A 21,622-nucleotide genomic window follows, 5' to 3' on the forward strand; every position below is an offset into this window, starting at 1 on the left:
TAGCAGCCCACTTCTGATGTTCAAATGCAGCTTGAGCCTTTCTGCCTTTCCTGTCTGGGCCCATAGAGTTACGAAGCGTGATTATAGAGTTCTAGGTGGGGAAGGCGTCACAGCAAAAGGAACAGATTTCCTTTGAAATGCTTTCAGCGGCAGGATTCTTCTGTGACAAACTGGAAGATTCCTAGGAAGCGTGATGGTGTTTAGAAGCTATTTGCTGTTCCTGTGCACCCCTCCTTAAGTAATAAAAATGCACAAGATGAAATAAAGCAAACTTGACAGCTTCATTTGAAGTTGTTTGTTTGTTTTTTTTTCCTTTCATTCCTAGAGAAGACATTTCATCAGTACTCACAGGGCGAGATTGCCTTCTGTGAGTATCCAACGGTTGCCCTTGGCAAAACCAGACTTACTGTCTAACCCACATGACGGGGCACCGAGTAAAGGCCATGTCTACAAGCGATGCCTTCAATCAGGCCCACCCTGGCCAGAAGTGCAGATGGCAGAAAATGATATTTGCATCTAGGCATAACGCACTGTCAAAGTCCACAGCTGGGCTTCCTCGGGCGTCTCTCCTCAGTTGGGCATGGTGGGGCACGTGTCACACAGGCTGAGATCTTTTGCTCTTCCACCAAATGAGGCCCTTGAAAGGGCCCTCCTTCCTATACAGGGAGTCGGTTTCTGATAGGCCAGCCAGGCGGATTGTAGTTCAAAACTGAAGATCTTCCGCTTAAGATGGCCAGACTCCTTTATTGCTCAGAAATTTGACGTTCATTTACACTTAGAAATGGAACCTGACACCTGACAAACCCTGAGGGAGAAAAACTTAGAATTCTAAGGATCAAAGAGGTTCTTGATCACCAGAAAGTTTTTTTTTTTTCAAGAGTACTTGAGGGGACTCTAGCTGTCCTGATCATGGCAAACCTGGCTCTGGCAGGCCTGGCCCAGCTCCCCCATTCCCTCTGCCTTGCTAAAAACCATTAGGTTACATTCCTAAAGCTAGCCACCAAGGTCTGTCCTCTTATTTGGCCACTTCCTCCTCCTGAGGCTGACCACCAAGGTCCAGCTATCAAAGTATTGGAGTCCAGCAATCAAAAGCCCCTTTGGCTCAACTAATTAACATGGCCAATTAAAACTAAACACCTCATCCTAAGATGGGGTTTTCCCTTGTACCTTTATAAACCACCATTTTCCTATGGACCATGTCTGTCTCCTCTCTATCCTGGGCAGTCCTTTGTTCAGCTCTGGGACAAATATCCCTTCCCTTTTCCTTCCTTTTCTCCTCCCTCTTTTCCTCCTTTCTCTTTACCTCCCCCCCCCCCATCTGTCCTTCTGAGACAGATAAATCTCTTGCGCTGAGAGCTTGGACTTGGGGTTCCTGAACTGACACTTCTCCTTTCAGTGCTGGTTTTATAAAATTTGAGATTTATTTTCTTTTTGTCTTTTTTCCCTGCTGTTCTGTGTTTTTTTTTTTTTTGTTTGTTTGGTTGGTTTTTTTTTTGTAATTGTTCTGTCGGTGATAGAATAAAATACAAGGCTGATGCAGATTTTTAAAAACACTGGGTTTGAAGCTAAGTGCTTCCTGTACGAGGACCAGTGGTCCATCCCTAGCACCTGTGTAAAAAATGAGGCAGAGCCACTTGCTTATACTTCCAGTGTTGGGGTGGAGAAGACCAGAGGCTCCCTGGGCCTCACTGGCCTACTAGCTTAGCCAAATTGGTGAGCCCCTGGCCCTAGTAAGAGACTCCTGAGCATCAACACTCAAGGTTAACTTTTGGCCCGGACATGCAGTAGCAGGTACAGACACGCGCACGCGCGCGCGCGCACACACACACACGTGTTACCTACTCACATACAAACAGGTACATATACCCGTACACTCAGCACCCATGCCCCACACATGATCGGAAAAAGACAACAGCAACTTGGTTTGCAGATGAGCTAAACCCAACCATTTTCAACCTGGACCCAGGTGCTTAAGTGATCATCTCTTTTATCACCTGCAGAATTAGTAGCTCAAGATAAGCAGGAACAAGCCATTCATCAGAATCCACTCACTTATTATGGTTTGGGAGGCATGGCTTCACTGCATGACTGGCATGCTTGAGAAAACCACCAGGGCGCCTTTGTGACCACCTATTCAAATGTGGGGACGATGTAAGTTTCTGGAAAGCCATTTACACTGGCTCAACCATGAGATATTTTATTTTATTTCATTTTATTTTATTTTACTTGTATTTTTTCAAGGGCAGTGAATTGGAATCCCTGAGAAACTTGGCCTTGGATACCTTTGCAGGGCAACATGTGTTTTCTGGCTCTTTACTTAATATCCCTTGTGAGATGACTGGACCATCCCCTTGAGCAGTAGCAGTGCTTAATGAGGGCATTACAGAGGTCACTTATGGCAGGATCTCTTGGTGGGGGTGCAGCTTTTCAGGACTCCCCTCCTCCACTCTGGTACCCCACATTTGGAGACTGGAGCATAAATGCATTGTAGTCTGCTCCACGAAGTCTCCAGCTGATGTTGATGTTTCTACTTGAAGCTAGGAGCCAGTTTCTGAGGGTGACTCTAGGCCGTGTTTCTCCTGGCCTCACACTAGATGCACAGGACACCGGAACCCTCAGTCCTAGACAATGTCACCTGAGAGATCTAGATTGGAGGTGAGTGAGGCTTCAACATTATTTTTTGACACTGCGGGGGGGGGGGGGGATGGGGGTTGGCGGGGGAGGGGTTGGGCCCTGAAGATAGCCTTGTCCTTGGCCTGTGTTTTGCTGATGACACCTCTCTTCTCTGCTCAAACAAAGAATCCCACCCATCAAAGCCTGTAACATGACTTCACTTGTTAAAATAATGGCTTACCTTTGTGATTGCACCAGCTTGAAGAGCTTACCTCCTCTGAACTTTTAATTCACTCACTGTCTGGATGATTTATTTAGTTCAATTAGTGATCGATGCCCTCACGTCTGTCGCAGATGAATGCAATTTGTCTTGTATTGTGGTTTAATTTTTCACTTATCTGTCTAGTGGAAATAGCGGTGCTCTGGGGATTGTTTCTAACTCTGCACCCTAGGCAAGGACACCTGTTTCCCAGGATTCCCTCTCTTTTTATCGCTGACCCATGAGTGTAGCATGGGCACAGTGGATAGGACATGGGAAAGTGATGGCATGCCACTTCTGTGATTGGTTCAGAAGTCCATGACTTCGGCCTTGCTACTATTCTTTCCAGTCTCTTCTTACACATTTGCACCAGGGCAGAAAGCTACCTTGAGTGGACTTGAGAATGGATCCGGGCCAGGAGCCTCCAAGTGCCTGAGGTTCGAGCTGTCAGTGTCTGATAACAAAGGGTGGATCTTGCCCCAGCTGAGCCATGACAGTACAGAAGACCCGGTCAGTGCTTTGTGATTACAGCCTGTGCCCCTAAATTGGTGGCACGATAGTGTCCTCACAGCAGGGTGGGCAGCAGAAGACTGTCTAGGCCATGTCAGGATTTAGGATCCACAGACATGCTAAGACACTGAGCGTGTGTTGTTTAAACCACTGTTTGTAAAGTAACTAGTCACAGAAAAACAATTAATATTATCTATGAGATAGGTTAACAGATAATATGTGTCTCTGTGTTAGCCAGATTAAATTATTCTGCAACAATAAATGACGCCCCCCCCAAATCTCAGTGGCTCATATCTCCAAAAACTTTATTCTTTATTTATAATACATGTCCATTGACAGTTCGTTGTAGCTTGGTATTTTCCCTTTACCATACTCCAGAATTCAGACTGACAAAGCTACCCTACCCAGAACATTACAGATATACCCCAGGAAGAAGAGGGGAACGACCAGGGCTATGTGTTCTTTGGTTTCAGAAGCCTCTCCGTGGGAGGACACGTCATTGTCTTGTGACTGGTGTACATTCACAACTGTACTTTGGGTTTTGAAAAAATATGTAAAAATCAAAAGTACAGGGGCTGGAGAGATGGCTCAGCGGTTAAGAGCACTGACTGCTCTTCCAGAGGTCCTGAGTTCAATTCCCAGCAACCACATGGTGGCTTACAATCATCTGTAATGAGATCTGGTGCCCTCTTCTGGCGTGCAGGCATACATGTAGGCAGAGTACTGTATACATAATAAATAAATACATCTTTAAAAAAAAAGAGAGAGAGAGAGACCTGGAAAAAATCAAAAGTACAAGCCAGGCAGTGGTGGTACATTCCTTTAATCCCAGCACTTGGGAGGCAGAGGCAGGTGGATCTCTGTGAGTTTGAGGACAGTCTGGTCTATAAAGCCAATACAGGACAGCTAGGGTGACACTGAGAAATCCTATCTCAAAAAACAAACAAACAAACAAATCAAAAGTACAAAGAATAAATAGTGAATGACAGAGAATAGCGAGCAAAGCATCACAACACCCAGGAGAAATGACTGGAGTAGCCTGCTTGACAGAGCAAACGATGGCAGCACCATCAAATGAGGAGGCTCCAAACACACAGCCGAAACTGACCGGGTAAGTTGAGGCAGCTAGCTGGAGTTGCCAGTTGCGCTTTCTCTCCAAGGACAAACTTCCGGTGTCTGACCCTCAGCTTCCGGTTCCCCCTGCCGACACTCATGTATCACGGGATAAAAAGGCTTGGAAATGCTTCACCTTCTAGCTGCTTTCCAGGACACAGTGTTGTTACTCTCTGTCCTGTGGCTCTCTTCCCTCTGTGTCGCACAGTTCGAGGAACTAACCCATCCGTGGACAAGGGACCTCACAGGATACTTTCAGACAAACACGCTTGGGGCGGGGGTTAGGGTTGTGGGGGTGGGGTGTGTGTGCGGGGAACAAGCAAGCATCCAGAACCCGACTTCTCAGCAAGCTCAAACCACACATGACAAGTTGCAGATACTATGGACATTACAGCATGACTGTATTGTGATGGCCAAAGCTAGCACAAAGGAGTTTCAAAGGAGCCACCAAAATGTAATCTTCTTCAGGGACGCCACCAGGAACCAAGCGTATTGTACCATATTGTCATGCGTTGGGTCAGAGGCGTGGTCATCACTCACTGTGATGTACAGAGAAGGAAGGGCCAGCTCACAGTTCATAAGCATAGATGTAGAGGTCCCGGAGCCTGAGAGAGGAGAGTGTGACTGAAGGGCTGACTTTCCTAGAGAAAGGTCAAAAATTAAGAGGGCCGGAGGCAGTAAGAGAAACTGAGGGTTTTGCTGTGAGTATAATATTCACCGTCACCTCCCTAGAGTAGTGTAGTGAAAACATCATTCTCACGTCAGTGGCATCTTCAAGACACATCCCTTGGTATCTTTCTGATTGGCTGGCTTGCTTCCCCTAAGCTCTTTAAGCTTCTTCTATCCAGAAAGAACAATCCTGTTCATAAGCTGAACAGGGGCTTCCAACTGTCTCACAGCAATAAATTAGTAGGAGAGGAAAAAAAAATGTTAAGGACCTCTGGCAAGCCTGCTGTTATCCCGGCTCCCATCTTCTCAAAGTCCACCCTAATCTCACCTTCCTGAGGGATAAACGCCCTTCCTGCTGCCAGGGCTTTCTGAATATGTGGGAAGAGTTAAAGGAGTGGTCCCTAGCACATTCACCGCAGAGGTCTTGCCAGCCTGGGCTTAGAGGGGTTAGCTCGATGAGAAGCACAGAGATGGGAAAGGCAATGTGTTCACATGAGGAGCGGAAGTCAGGCCCCTGGTTAAACAAGTAAGCCAAGGCGTCATGATGCCACCCATTGCTAAAACCTGAACCACACTAAACTGCTGATGCGCGGTGGATAGATGTCAAGACCAGATCCCCTAAAAAATGCACGAGAGTCTAGCTGATGATTCCTTTTCTCATAAAATATACTTTTGCCCTCAGGCCCTCTGTGATCTTTGCATCATGCCAGATGGTATTTGGTTTCTCTTGAGGTTATAGTTTATGTCAAAAGCAATAGACGTCATTTGGATGCATTCTGAAGGAAGCGCAGGAGAGCCCCCCCCAGAACTGTGGGTTTTTAACACTGACCTCAGCTGTCCCTGAAGTCTAACCTCTGCCCAGCACAGGAATGGTGGCTTTTGTCGGGACATCAAAATAGTCTAGGGTTTGCTGGTCAAGGGTCATCTTGTCCTGGTTTTCTTCCCATATTGTACCATGGAGAATGTGGGTGGGGCCAGGGCATGGACACAGATGTAGGCCCAGCATCTGTGAAGCCCCCTGCCCCACAGAAAAAGAGGGCGAGGGGAAATCAATGGAACAGAGGCTTGGAATGGGGTCTGGAGTCGTTACTTCTTAGTGACGCGGCAATTTGTGCCTCGGGGGAAGAAATATTTCAATCTGAAAACTGAAATGCACTTAGTTATCACAGGAACCACTAAGCGAAGCTATCATCGTCTGTGTTTCAGAAACTTTGCTTCGGAAATTGGCTAGCTGTTAAACAGTTTTTTAGCCCTTCTGCCACACATTCCCCCCTCCCAGATGTAAGGTCAGTAATGCTGTTCCTAAATAGCAACGCGTTGGTTCTTCTGAGCTGCCTGTGCCGCTCACCTATAATAGCCTGAGCACTTCACCGGGCTGTGGTCTCATTCCTCTTATCTATAGGCTGTCTTCTGTCTCCTAGCAGCCGACTTCAGCCGACACAGCTGTGGATCAGGCACTATCCTGAATAATGGGAATACAGAAACAGTTAGATGCCCTCTCTGCCTTCAAGGATCTCCTTGTCTAGCGAGTGACTTATATATACAATTGCGTACTTACGCTTCTGCCTCCTGTTCACTGGAGCCAAGGTCAGACTGCTTGCTAGTCTGGCCCTTCTGGTTTTTTTGTTCTCCTGTTTCTTTGTGGTCTTGCTTCCCATTACACTTCTCCATCTCTCATGGACCCTACTGTACCAATCTAGGGCACCCATTGTGCAAGGCAGGAGGCAGGAAGTCATGGCACACAGAGCACACTGTGAGTGGGCACAAATCTTTTGAAACCTCAAACCTATCCCCAGTGACACACCTTCTTCAAAAGTATTATCTCCTAATCCTTCCCAAACAGTTCCACCACCTGGAGACCAAGTGTTCAAATATGTGAGCCTATGGAGGCCATTCCTGTTCGCGCCACCATAGCATCCTCATGAAAAATTTCACCTTAGAGACAATTCATCTCTGACTTCCACGAGCTTCCCCTTTCTTTTTTAACTAACCCCCTCCTCCTAAAATGATATATTATAGATGTTTATGCATATAACAGACTCAATGATCCTCAAGATTGATGCTGGCCTGGAGCATCTTTTCGGTCCTCACAAGCACACAACAGTCCTTTGTGCATTTGGGATACCCAGATTCTTTTTTTTTTTTTTTTTTTTTTTTTTTTGGTTTTTCGAGACAAGGTTTCTCTGTGTAGCCTTGGCTGTCCTGGACTAACTTTATAGACCAGGCTGGCCTCGAACTTACAGCGATCCGCCTGCCTCTGCCTCCCGAGTGCTGGGATTAAAGGCGTGCGCCACCACTGCCCGGCTGATACCCAGATTCTTAACAACAGTCATCAAGTTGAAACCCTTTGCATTGAAAGCTTAAAACTGTTTACATTAAAGCTTCAGCTTTTTTTTTTTTTTTTTTTTTTGGTTTTTCGAGACAGGGTTTCTCTGTGTAGCCTTGGCCATCCTGGACTCACTTTGTAGACCAAGCTGGCCTCGAACTCACAGCGATCCGCCTGCCTCTGCCTCCTGAGTGCTGGGATTAAAGGCGTGTGCCACCACGCCCAGCCCACTTCAGCTTTTTCAAACGTGTCTGTAAAACACAATTCTTTCTCTGCCTTCCCAACACCTCCCAGTGCAGCACCAGCTCTAAGTGTCTTTTACTCATAATCGACGGTCAGTGTTTGGAATTTCTAGTTTCTTGGCCTCTTATGCAGAAGCTTCGAATCAAGTCTCATACAGATTTGCAAAAGCAGCGAGGCAACGTTATTGAAATCAAAGCAATAGAACAACAGGTCAGAAACACGGTCGCGTGACAATGGGCCTGGGTGAAGATACTCAGGGTTCTAGGTTACAGCCTAGGGTTTCTTTTTACGGAGTGGAAGAGGACTAGCTTGGGTGTTTCCCTATTCTGGTGGACATATTAGGTTATATGATCATTTCTCTATGTTCATGTCCCATTCCATGATGCATCTGGTTTGAATCATGTCCATATCCAATAGTGCATAGATATAAGATGGGGGGACGGACTATTCTCCCTAAAAGTTCTTTTTGAGGACATAGTCTTGCTTTACTGCATATTCACCCAAAACCAGTTCAAGCCAGGTTGATTTTTTTTTTTCATTTTCTATACTGGATACAGCTAGAGTATGACTGAATAGGATATGCCTAAGTTTGATCTGACATGATAAGATCGTACCTTAGATGCGATCTAAGTTAAGGAGAGGGAAATCTTATTTCATTGTTCAGAGACAGGAATTAATGCAGTTCAGTGCAGCTGGTGGGGCGGGGGGGGGAGTCGTGGGTTGCTAGTAGCCTGCTAGATGCACTGTTCAGAGTGGGATTTGTGCTTACAGAACATTAGAAAAAGGGGATGCGTGCATAGCCCAAACCAAGTGGAGTCCCAGGCTGCTAAACTATTCCGTATGCTTATCTTCCTCACTTCCAGATTGTTTTCTTCCAGATAGTGATACGGATAGAACGTAGAACACAACAGTTCTGTTGGAAAGCTATGAGCTGAAGATTGGTAAATAGAAGATGAATGTCAGTGACAACGAGTCTGTTCCGGAAGCAGGTGGAGCGCAAAGTAGACGGTGCTGAAATAGAACTGGGAGCTAGCTACCTTAGAGCTCACACAGATGTTCCAAGGAGAAGAAAAGTGACGCCTAACTCGGAGGAAGTGAAGCTGATTCAAGGGAAGACAAGATCTTAAAAACGAGTATTTAAGAAGATAATGAGATGACATTTTGCCGTCGAGCAAAACATGATTGGAAGGACGGGTGGAGAGAGGGTTAGTGGGTAATTAGACGGTCTGACATTTGGATAGTATGGCGACCTGGCAGGCCATGAGCTGTGTAGGAAGAGAAAATACCCAAAAATTAAAGGAGAGAGATACAGGAGCTTGAGGGGTAGGGGAAGCCATAATTATCGTGTTTTGTTCTGCCGTGACGCCTTCTCATTTTATCATTCCTCCTCTGGGGACTGTGGGGTCTCATGTAGTAACACCAAATTAGTCTATACAACCAAGGCAATCTCCATCTTATTGACAAGTCGCAGATCAATCAATGGGTTACTATTTATTTTTTTTTTATTTAAAATGCCCCCAGTGAGATAGGAGTAAGACACATTGCCCCAAGTTTGATATTTCTTCTCAGAAAGCAGCTCTTGCTAGTGCTTGTTTCCTGGCTCTCTGCTAATGAGGTCTTTGTACTTGGGGCCTCAGTGAACACACCTGCGTGTGTACTCTATCCCAGGAGCTGTTAAGGGTGTTTGGCCCCCAGTAAATCTCTACGGACGTGTGTGTGTGTGTGTGTGTGTGTGTGTGTGTGTGTGTGTGTGTGCGCGCGCGCGCGCGCGCGCGCTGACCTTTCTTTTTTTATATTTGGGATGAGAAATAGTGATTAATTCCATTGATCACCCTGAAACTATTTAATAGACAAAGGACTACAGGAAACTAAAGGTGGGAGTGGGAAGACTCATTCTTCCCAGGGATGGAGCCCCTTAAAATTGATTATCCAACACCAAGTGGTCAGCACCAAAGTCATATACCTACAGGTGACACCATATGGGCTGGGCAGGTTGTATTTATTTATTTAAGCATCGAACTATAACAACTAAGGAAAAAGACAATGCTACTTTAAGAGGAAGCTAAATGGTATATCTGAGAGAGGTTGGCAGAGGACAGGGGAAATGATGTAAATATATTTTAATTTAAAAGTGAAAGAAATCTTGTTACCTCAGTTCACAAAGATTTCCTTCTAGAAATATTTTTCTTCTAGAAGTGATTTTTCTAGGAGTGTTGTGGTTTTAGCTCTTAAATTTAGGTCTGCAGCCTATTTCAAGTTAGTTTTTTAATGTATGATGTGTTGAATAAATGAGGTTAATTTATTTTATACACATCTGAGTTTGCTCCAACGCAATTTAAACGCTATCTTTTTTCCTCTTTGGATTACTTTGGGCTGAGAAAGGAACTGTCTTATTATAGGAATAAAGAGGAAGTCAGTGTGGCCTGAATACTGTGAGGGAGGGAAGGGGTGTTGGGCGCTAATGCTGAAGAAGACAGAGCCAAATTTTAAATGGACTTATGAGCCTTGGTTTAAAATATATATATTTTAGTCTAAGAAAATTTTAATTGCTTCAAGGGTTTTAAGTGGGACATTGCACAATTCAGTTTACCTCTTTTAAATATAAAGATGTGTTTAAACAAATCCAATAAACTCATCCTGATACTTATCATGAAACATTAAAAAAGGAATTATTATTATTTTGTATTTTCGCATATGTGATGTGTGCAGGAACATGCATCATAATGCACATATAGGACAGTGCTGTGGAATCATTTTCTTTCTTTCATCTTTATGTAGTTTCAGGGATTGAATTCAGATCACCAGGGTCCCTTGGTAAGTCCCTTTACCTGCTTAGACTCTTAACCATCCCCCAATTACTACTGTAATGTACAGATTTTGGGTATCAAGAGTGTCTTTTACCCTTTTAATGGAGTCATTAAAAAGTCAAAATGTATTAGCTGTCGCGATGGCATGATATGAAGGACACAGAACATATCATTCTTTTTTCCTTCTCTGGTCAAATCAACATAAATATTTTTTGGAAGAACATTGCCCAGGATTTACCATACAGAGTTTCGCCAAGAGACTCTAGAACAGTGGTTCTCAACCTGGGGGTCGAATGACCCTTTCACAGGGTTCGCCTAAGATGGTTGGAAAACACAGACATCTGCATTATGATTCAGAACGGTAGCAAAATTACATTTATGAAGTAGCAATGAAAATAATCTTATGGTTGGGGGATCACCACAATATGAGGAACTGTATTAAAGGGCCGCAGCATTAGGAAGGTTGAGAGCCACCGCTGTAGAAGGTCATTGTGCTCAAAAGTGAAAGACTGTGGTTTGGAAATGACCCAGATATGCCTGATTTGCTACACAAGATGACTCATGAGCCCCTCCCCAGATCATTCAACTACAGGTGCCATTTTCCTTAAGTGACCATGAGGCCATCAGCTGAGCATCACCAGAACTGAATGTTTGAGTTGCTTCCTTGCTATAATTGACACAAATGGAAAGCCATTACTTGTGCTTGGGGACAAAATTTGAGAGATAACATTCATTACACTGGTGGAGTTCACATCCTTGTGGAAAGATGAGCTAAGCGGCTATTTAGAGTTATTTTCCTCCTGAAATGTAGACTGCTTTTTGAATCACTGGAGACTTTTTGGAGTGAGTGTCATTGCATCAGTGTAAGGTTTAAACGGTAAAATGAGCTGCTGTTGAAATTCCTGCAGAATTAAAAAGGCATATGGGAAAAGCAGAGCTTTGGGGGAGATGTTAGACACAGTTTCAGGTTGGACCTAACCCCAGAGAAAAATATCAGATGCATGCTATTTATCAGAAGAGCTCTTACTTCTTGGGTTTCACCCAAATGCACATTTGATTGATAAGGAAAAACTTGATTGTTGAAGAAAACTATCAGTTGAAAGATACTTATTCTGCATTTGCTGTTTAAGTTGATACACATCACGTGTTAATAAGGTCGCTGGAGAATAAATAGAAAGATGCCTTAGACTGAGCAGCCATGGAAATGTACAGGTTGAGATTCATGTCACAAGAAACAGTGAGCCAATTAACGACCCAGGGAGACATTTTCAGACAAAGCCATCAGAGTAGGAAAAGATTGGCTTGTAGAGGATCACAAAGGCCAGCAAGGGTGGAGACGAAGGATTTCTGCTGCAAGGGGCTGAGGTGCAGATGACGCTGCCGAGCAGAGTGAGGGTGGCAGATTCCTACTGACAAGCCACTGGTGTGTTTTAAGATACAACACTATGCCTGGTGGTGAACTGTAGATTAGAGGAAGGCAAGAAAAGGGGTGGGCGTTAAGACACCGACAGTAGGGCTGGAGAGATGGCTCAGAGGTTAAGAGCACTGGCTGTTCTTCCAAAGGTCTTAAGTTCACTTCCCAGTAACCATATGGTGGCTCACAACCATCTATAATGAGATCTGGTGCCCTCTTCTGGCTGCAGGCACACATGCAGGCAGATCACTGTATAAATAAATAAAAATAAAAAAAAAGACACCGACAGTAAGCATGCTGCGGGAGCTGACCAGGATTGTGGTGTGGTGAAGGGGGTGACGAAGAGTGGATGAATTTAGGAGTAGTTGAAGGGAAGAGGGTATGATGAAAGAAGCCAGGTCAATAAGCACATGGGATCGCTTCTAGGTCCAAGTGGGGAAGCATCACCTCCACAGGGCCCTTTATTTGCACTCATGGGTCTAAGGTCCTTTCTAATTCACAGTTGGCTTCTGCTCTCTCCCTCCCCCCCCCTCTAAAGATTTTATTTATTATGTATACAGTGTTGTCTGCTTGTAGGCCAGAAGAGGGCATCAGGTTTGGTTGCGGGCAATTGAACTCAGGACCTCTGGAAGAGCAGGCGGCTGGCGGTGCACTTAACCACTGAGCCATCTCCTTCTGGTCTCTTGAGATCTTTCCAGAATCAAGAAGCTGCATTTCCCCCCACACCTTTATTTTCTGGAATAGGAAAGACAAGTTCAGTGGATGGTTAAACTTGCCCTCAGTTAAAGTTGTGACGAGGAACACACAGTCCTTGGAAGGTTTCACAGTTCTGACGGAAGGAACTTTGCACACAGGTGCAGATGCTCTTTAAAAATAAAATATTATTTTAGTTTTACTTATTCGTATATGTCCAGGTATGTGCACACGAGTACAGGTGCCTGTGGTACTAGGAACTGATCTCAGGATTTGTAAGGACAGTATGTGCTCTTAATCGTTGAGCCATCTGTCAGGCCCCTCAGAAACGTTAGCTTTGTTCTAAGGTACAGAGTTTGGAAGTGGCTGGACCAGGACTGGAACCAGGACCGGCTCTCTGGCTCCCACTCTGTTCCTGAGCCGGATAATTCTACGTTTCTTTTCAGGTTATTGACATCACATAGCTTCCACAGAGCCCCTGGGCAGAGGACACAACCTCCCTAGTATGCTGATTGCCTCCCTCACACTCTAGCTCGCCTAGGGTTGTGCTCAGCAGGTAAGTCTGCTGGCATCAATACATCCTTCTTGCTACCACGCCCTGGACTTGCGGGGACGAGAGAGGCTAGGCAGAGCCTGTGAGCAGGACTCTCGCGCATCTACCACGGCTAAGCTAGGAGAAGCAACTCTTCTGCCGGTCCATCGCCCCGAAGACATTTTCCATTTCGCGGGCCCTCCTGTTCGGTACCCCTCACCTTTTGCCCCTCAGTCTCAGCTCTGGCCCCTCGGGGAGCGTCTTTGGCCGCGGGGCTGACAGCATTTGGGGGCACGGGGTCTGGTCCTCTGCGCTTTAGCCCATCTGTGCGCAGAGCCTCGTTCCCGGGCTCCCGGAGCCCGGCGGGCATTGACGTCAAACGGCAGCGGAGCGCTGCCTACAGACGGCTGACCCGGGCCCTCCTCCACACCCCCGTCCTTCCTCGCCCCCTCCCTCTTCCCGGCACCCAGTTCAGCCCGCTATAAGAAGCGGGAGAGAGCGGTGCCCCAGCAGCGACGAGGTCCAGCACCATGGAGAACTCCCGCCTGAGGCTGCTGCCCCTCCTGGGCGCCGCCCTGCTGCTACTGCTACCTTTGCTGGGTGTCGGTGCCCAGGAGGATGCTGAGCTGCAGCCGCGAGCTCTGGACATCTATTCTGCCGCGGAGGACGCGTCCCATGAGAAAGAGCTGGTCAGTATTTCTCTCGCTTCGGGTTTCCCCTGGGCTGGCGCAGGGCCCTGGCTTTGCACGCGTCCTTCCTCCACCTTAGTCCCATCCCAGAGGGCAGAGCCCCTAAACCGGGGAAAAAAGCCTGGATACCCTCTACCAGACAAAGATATTTGAGTTCACGGTCTATGGGTTGCCTGTCGAGCGAATCCCTGGTTGTAGCAGTTCTGGGCACTGTGCACCTTCAAGGCTCTGGAAGATGAGGTCAGGACCAGGGACTTCGCCCGCCTGGTTTCCTCTCCCCCAGTATCTATTCCCTCATATCTTCACCCCCCCCCCGCCCCTCTCCCGCCCCGAGTCCTGCCGCCCCGCCGCTGGGTGTCCCGGGCTCCTTCTAACTGGGCTGAAAGTGAGCACCTGCGCTGGGCTCGCAGCCAAGGCGGCAACTTCGGGCTCCCGGCGCTGTGTTGCAGATCGAAGCGCTGCAGGAAGTGCTGAAGAAGCTCAAGAGTAAACGTATTCCGATCTATGAGAAGAAGTACGGCCAAGTCCCCATGGTAAGGCTCTGGGTCACCCTTCCCTTACTTTTCCGGGAGAAGAGACATGAATCTGTCACATGGTCTTTACTCTAGCAGGTGGCGGAGCAGCTAGGTGATACCTTCTTCTGGGGCGTCCTCTTGGCTTCTCCCCTCACCCCTCCCTCCCTTGCTCTCTAAGAGTAAGGGAAAACAGGCTATTAGAGCCAGGAGACAGTCCTAGGACCCGAGTGGGAGTATTTCCTGAAACATCTCAGTTGCATGAGCCAATTCTCCCTAACTCCTCCTAGAGCACTAGGAGACATTCCTCTGTTTCCCCACTTGGTTGTTTTATTTTTTAAATCCCGTGATAAAAAGTTTTCAGGACTGGTCACCTTCCTTGGGTAGTTCCAGGCAAAAATCACACACACACACACTCAGGGAGAGGGAGAGAGAGAGAGAGAGAGAGAGAGAGAGAGAGAGAGAGAGAGAGAGAGAGAGAGAGAGAGAAGACAGAGAGAGACAGAGACAGAGAGAGACAGAGACAGAGAGACACAGAGAGAGACAGAGACAGAGAGAGACAGAGAGAGAGAGACAGAGAGAGAGAGACAGAGACAGAGACAGAGACAGAGATGGGAGAGACCTACTCTTTACCTTCTTTGAGTGAGGAAGTGGGAAAGTAGAAAACAAAGGTTGTGGAAAAGTATAATGTAGATTTCTTAGATGTAAGGATCTGGGTGGGTTTTTTTTCCTCTTTAGATAAATAAAAAAAAAAGGAAGCTGAAAATGTGGTCTCTCTAAAAGGCAGAAGAACATAGGAGGTGATCAGTCATTTTAAAATTCTTCCTTTAAATATCCTCTTTCTGACATTTTAAGCCCGAGGCAACCTGAGTTTCGGATCTGACTGCTTAGACCTGAGGTGACGGTAGTGGTTTGGTCGTTTCTTTCAAAAGGATGCCCCCCCCCTCCACCCCCCCCCCCCCGTGAGACTGCAGTAACCACCAGTTGTGTTGTTGACAGTGTGATGCCGGAGAGCAGTGTGCAGTGCGGAAAGGGGCCAGGATCGGGAAGCTGTGTGACTGTCCCCGAGGAACTTCCTGCAATTCCTTCCTCTTGAAGTGCTTATGAAGACGTGACAGCCTCCACCTTAAGTCCCCACATATTCCCTTTTCACCCCCCAAGGGAGCACTCCTTTATCCCTGGAGCCTGGCTTTAGCAACAATAAAGTTTGCATTCCCCTTCCAGGGTGAATGGCCTCGTTCCCTGCTGTTTCAAAATAAAAGATCTGATGTTATTGCGTGAAGGATATTGCCTTTCATGGTGTCGGTATGTGTGCAAAGTATTCTTTTCTCGTTTTATTCATCTGACACATTCTTGTGAACCTTTTTGGGAAGAAGAGGAGAGGAACTTCACTTTTAAAACTGTATTTTTGAATGTGGCATGTCAGAATGAAAATTAGACCTAGTTAATTTTGGTAGATGACATCACAACCTGGAAAATAAATTACCATAAGCAACACAAATTGAAGCATGTACAAATTATACATAATAAAGCATTTTTAATAATTGCTCACAGTGCATGGCTGTTTCTACATAAGTAATTTAAGTAGGAATAATGGGATTAATCATGCTGTTGTTTTCAAAGAGATATATTTTAAAAATAGCTGTCTATTGGGAGAGCAGCTCCTCAGCTCCAAGGAGTCTGATCACTAATTAGGAGTGTGCCACACCAGCTTCACCCTACTCCACCGTTCCCTAACTACAGTGGGGTGTGTGTGTGTGTGTGTGTGTGTGTGTGTGTGTGTGTGAGATAGAGAGACAGAGAGACACAAAGAGAGAGACAGGGATGGACACACAGAAAGGAGGGGGCACAGATGGCTGGGTTTGAGATGACATGCTTTTCTTTATCCAGACCTTTAGCTGGACTCCTTAGTTTCAGCAGTGAGCCTTGTCAGAGATTCTTACACATCTGTGTTTGTTGCTACACTATTCGCAATAGCAAGGAAATGGAGTGAACCTGGATGTACATAAAAAAAAAAAAGAATGAACAAAGAATACGTACTACACACACTCAATGGAATTTTTTATGCAGCCATAAAGATAAATGAAATAATATTTTCAGGAAAAAATGATGGACTTGCAAATCATTATGTTAAGTGAAATAAATAAGCCAGACTCAGAAAGAAAATGGCACAAGTATAGAGAACCTATATTTGAAAATGTGTGTGTGTGTGTGTGTGTGTGTGTGTGTGTGTGTGTGTGTAAGTCAATAAGTCCTCTCTATATACAAGAACCTCATTTTAAAGCAAACAAACGGTTTATTCTGAGCCAAACCCACGTGGCTCAAGATGACGTTCTCTGAAATAAAAGAAGTTATATAAACTTTCACAACCACAGAACAAAGAAGACCATAAATCAATATATGCAGCAAGTAAGTTTGTGGAGGGCTTTAGGTAGGCAGGCAACAGCAAAGTGTGGAACGCTATTATAGAGTTCAGCTGCTACCAAAGAGCCTTAGCTTTAGAGTTGGTCAAGGCTAGAGACCTACCAAGCTTAGCGGCACATTCCGAGGGGTTTCTTGACAGCCTCTAGAATGTTAAGCTGGAGGCAAGGGTCAGATATGAGAGCTTACATCAAATGACAGTGATGTCACTTATCTGTGGACTCCATACCAATTAGTAGCTTCTACATAATGCAGAAGGCATTTAAAAAAGAATATTCCATCAGAAAAGCAAGTAGCTATTTTTCTTAAAGATAGCCCAAGGCTTTCTCTTCCAGTCTCAGGGGCTGCGGGAGCTGCGGGAGCTGCGGGTTACCGTGTAGACATAGCCAAGTCCAGGAAGCCACACCACACCACACACAACCAACTCCACAAATGGCACAGAAGTGGCATCAAGAAACACTGATCACAAAGATATGACCCCAGGCTCCCGAGGAACATATGCTTTGCCAAGAAACACAACAGGAGCATCCTGGAGAAGATGCAGGCAAACAACGCAAAGGCAATGGGTGCCCATGCAGAGGCCATTACAGCCTAGTGAAGCCCTAGGCCATTAAGCCAAGATGCCGAAGGGCCCCAGGCACAAACTCAGCCAGCTTGCATTGCCATCCCAAGAGATCCAGCTAAGGCCCAAGCTTCAGCACCAACTCAGGCTCCCAAAGGTGCCCAGGCCCCTGTGAAGGCCCCATAGAAAAGGCTTCTATCTGCCAATGTCAAGACCGACGGACTGGTGTGACACTCCTACTTACACACTATTTACAGGTGACCAGTGTCCTATGCTGTTTTTACAAATAAACCTGAGGCAAAATTAGAAGGAGGAAAGAAGAAAAGATAACCCAAGGCAATTTTGACTGTGTGTATAACGGTTAGTCATTCAAAAATCATGATGGTCTCTCCTTCGCAATGGCCTGGCAGCCTGATTATCTTTTATAGCTGTGGCAACTGAAGAGAAATCCAGCCTTACAGGCCAATAAACAATTCTTTCAAACCTTAGCCATGTTAAAAACAAGATGGAAAAAAAATCTGAACTTTTGTTTGGGCAATTCTTTTTTTTTTTTTTGGAGACAGGGTGTGGTATAACTCGGTCTTGTCTCAAGCCGGTTACGTAGCTGAGGGTGACTCTGAACTTCTGAATTTCCTATCTCTGCCTGTCTGGAGTTACAGGCAAATGCCACCGTAATCACAACCTATGTGGTGTCAAGGATCAAGCCCAGGGTTCTGTTCATGCTAGGTAAGCACAAACATGCTACCAACCGACCTACATCTGAGTCCTATGTAGGCGTCGACCTTTTCCAAGCCTACTTTATTTGAGGTTCTTTAATGCTTACACCTCCCTTCCAACCCACCTACCCTAGACAGGAGAGAAAAGAGGTTAATGGGAACAGGAGAAACAGACCTTTTTGGACTCAGTTCCTGGGAGCAATTCCCCCTGGCGTAGTCAGCAGGATTTCAGCAGAGCAGCAATTCCACCAAAGTCGGTGCAGGAACCTGGAACAGCAGCCCAACCAGTGCCCCAAAGTGTTTCTCTGGAGCGGTCTCTCTAGGAGCGACTTGAAGTGGAGCGATGAACAGCCAAACATACCAAGACCCAAAAAGCCCACACCTCCTATTTTGGGCTTATATATATCTCCGCTCAGCGTCTGTTTCAACTAGCAAAAACCAAGCCCTCCCTGCCTCCCGCCCCCCGCACAAGGTCTTCTAGTGGATAAACATCACCTGTTCTCTCACAAGTCTGTTTCCCATCCCATACTTGGGATCAGAACAAAAACATGGTTACGTCCACTACAGTCCTGAAACTCCTTTACGGGAAAATATACATCCTTTGTAAGTTGCTCATTCTAAGAAAGGGAGTTACTACACCAGACGCTAAAGAGTGTGAGACTTCTTCACGTTCACAGGCAATATGTCTGTGGGGAAACTCCCTATTCAAGACAAAGACAAGTTTCTTAGATATTAGTTTTTAGAGAAAGAAGGGGGAAATTGTGCTCCTCAGAGACTAAATCACACACACAGACAAACACACACACAGACACACAGACACACGGAGTGTCCTGTAGCCCAGGCTGGCCCTTAACTCCCTAAGTAGTTCGAAGCAGTGCTTGAAGTCTGGATGTTCCTGTCTCCACATCCTGGATGCTGAGATCCACAGCCTGCATCACCACCGCCTCTGTGTTAAGGGCCCTTTATGCAGCAGCATTATGAGAGGAGCAGTAGCTAAGAGCTTTGTAACCCAAGCTCAAGAGGCTCGCAGAACGGCAGGATCAAAAGGAAAGCTTTGCAGACTCACGGGGAGGTGGAGCGTGCAGGTAAGAGGCATTCTTCTGAAAAACTGGCCATCTGCCACGTTCTTTCTGCTTTCATTAGCGTGCCTAATCTAATTAATCTTTCAAGTAGACACAGCTACCAGGGCTCACAGTACAAAACAGACGCCAACAGAGATGATAGACTTTGATCATACAATTCTACATCTTTTGGTTTGGTTTGGTTTTGGGGTGGGTTATTTTGTTTTATTGTTGTATTAGGTTTTGTTTTGTTTTGAGACAGGGTTTTTCTGTGTAGTCATGACTGTCCTGGGCTCACTTTATAGACCAGGCTGGCCTCAAACTCACAGAGATTCCCCGTGCCTCTGCCTCCCTGAGTGCTGGGATTACAGGTGTGCTTTTTTTTTTTTTTGTATTTATTTTATTTTATTACAAAAGTTTGCTACAATGTACAATAAGCTCCAGGACAACGCTTCATTCTAGCTGCAGGTGGCAAAGATGTTACGGCAGGGAATCCAGATGTTTACATAGGAGTGGAAGAGGGTCACCGTCACCTCAGGTATGAGGAGCAGCTTACTTTCTGCCAGATCTTTTAATTCCACCTCTGGCCAGGGCGCCTTTCCCCGAGGCCTTGGCTTCTGCTTCTCTTTCTGTCTCTGCTGGAAACCCTTACCTTCCCCATCCATTTCTTTGGCCTGCTTCTTGGCCTGTTTCAAGGCCTGACATGTCACTTACAGCCCCTTCACCAGACCCGGATCTTAACCCTTTTTGATTGCTCCTTATCTTTCCCTTTCATGTCACTCCGGATTTCGCTTGTCATTGGCTTCCCAAAAAGAACTTTGCTTAACAGAAGTTAACTTAGTTGGAGGGCAGTGTGTATTTTAGAGGACACATTTGCATTCAATTCCCCCCTACCCCCATGACAACCTATTTGTGATTATAATTCAGTATGTTTTAATCCTGACACATTACAAATGACTGTTTAATAGCTTCACAGTCTGCTACTTGTCCAGAAATAATTTCAGTTAAAAAACCCTAACTTCCCAGACTCCCTTAAGTGAATCTATTCATGTCAACCCTAAGACTGGGAGAGGACATGGCTTTAGTCAGTGATTGGTGCTCAGGCTGAACTCCTGGGGACAACTTCACTTAGAACTGTCCAGAACGTTTATCCAAAGCAAGAGATCCTGAAGGAATTTCATGCCTTAAAAAAATGAATACAAGGTACTTTAAACACTTTAACTTGCTCCCCCTCCCTTCTGGCTCTATAGCACCACCCTTCCTTCTTGTTTAGTAAGAGTCTGATGGCTAATCTTGGTTGTCAGCTTGGCACACCTGGGAACAGGGAGCTTGGGTTGGGGCGTGGCCTCAGCTAGATTGGCCTGGGCGTGGCCTCAGCTAGATTGGCCTGGGGGCGTTTTCTTTACTGTTAATTGATATGGAAGGAAGGACACGGCCTACCGTCACAGAAAGCTGAAATAAAACACTTTTCCTTCCCACGTTGCTTTTGGTCAGACAGCAACAGAAAGCAGACGATGTATGACAAAGAGGAAAGAGTATTGAAAAAACGTTATGAGCAGTTAATGATGGTGACTTTGTAGGTTGGGTGTGAACAGGCTTTTCCTAAACATTTCATCTAGGGGCCCAGCTTTCAGGTCCATGGTGAGGATGACATTCTACAACAATGATTTAAAAAAAAAAGAAAAAAAAGAAAGAAAGAAAAAAACCCAAAACATTCAATTCTAAATCACTTGTTAAAAGTAACTTTACCTTTTTAGCTCCTCTTCAAATAGAATATTTCATTATGGTTAATTATTGAAGGTCTCTGTGATACAGGAAAAGAAGACTGAAGATTAAGAAAGTTTTAATGAGAAAGAGAGGCACCTACAAGCCAGGCCCAGGGACTGCGTGGGATTGGCTGGCAGATCTGGCTGCTACGGAGGAGAGTTGTAAGGCACATGTGGGGTGATGCGCCTGGAGTGGACCTCCGAGCAGCTGTGTGTATCAAAGCCACTGGAGAGCGATCCCTTGTGTGATTTCCATGAGTCCCGCAATGGTTATAGTTATTGTATGCCTCACATTGTGGAGGGCTATGTGGAGCACATTGTGAGCCCCTGGATCTCAACCCCTTTCTAATCTCAATAGGACACATTGAAATCTGACTATGGAGACTGTAGTCAGGAAAGAGGATTTAGGATTCTGTGTTTTGTTTTACTTAGAGACAGTCTGGTTACATAGCCCAGGCTGGCCTTGAATTTAAGATCCTCTGTATCAGCTTCCTGAAGGCTAAGATTGCAAACATGTACACCACGTCCATCTAAAACCATGTCATTTAAATAAGCCCTTTGGATAGATTCACTAAGCTTCCTAGAGCATCTGGAACACCGAGCTAGTGTGTATATTTCCTCACTCCTTGCACTTCTCTGTTTTGTGCGTATGAGGTGTTGAGAACATACTGGAGAAAGACAGACAGTTCCTGTCCTCCTGGAGTTTATAACCCAGT

At 45.8% G+C, this 21,622-nt stretch overlaps 1 protein-coding gene across 3 annotated transcripts in view; it reads left to right on the forward strand.

Annotated features, from left to right (window-relative positions):
• The window catches only part of CARTPT (CART prepropeptide), a 61,069-nt gene extending 45,404 nt beyond the window's left edge, over nt 1-15,665 (forward strand). The window contains exons 2-5 of one of the 3 annotated variants that reach the window (XM_084801157.1): nt 13,094-13,203; nt 13,650-13,868; nt 14,279-14,401; nt 15,380-15,665. In XM_084801157.1, coding sequence (XP_084657283.1) covers nt 13,710-13,868; nt 14,279-14,401; nt 15,380-15,487 — 390 coding nt within the window. In that variant the 5' untranslated portion in view covers nt 13,094-13,203; nt 13,650-13,709 and the 3' untranslated portion in view covers nt 15,488-15,665. Of the gene's footprint in view, nt 1-13,093; nt 13,869-14,278; nt 14,402-15,379 lie in introns of all 3 variants that reach the window. The other 2 variants (XM_084801156.1, XM_084801158.1) reach the window with 2 other exon arrangements.
• The last annotated feature ends 5,957 nt before the right edge of the window (nt 15,666-21,622 follow it).

Source organism: Acomys minous (assembly GCF_964271855.1).
Source record: "Acomys minous genome assembly, chromosome: 11".
NCBI lineage: Eukaryota > Metazoa > Chordata > Mammalia > Rodentia > Muridae > Acomys > Acomys minous.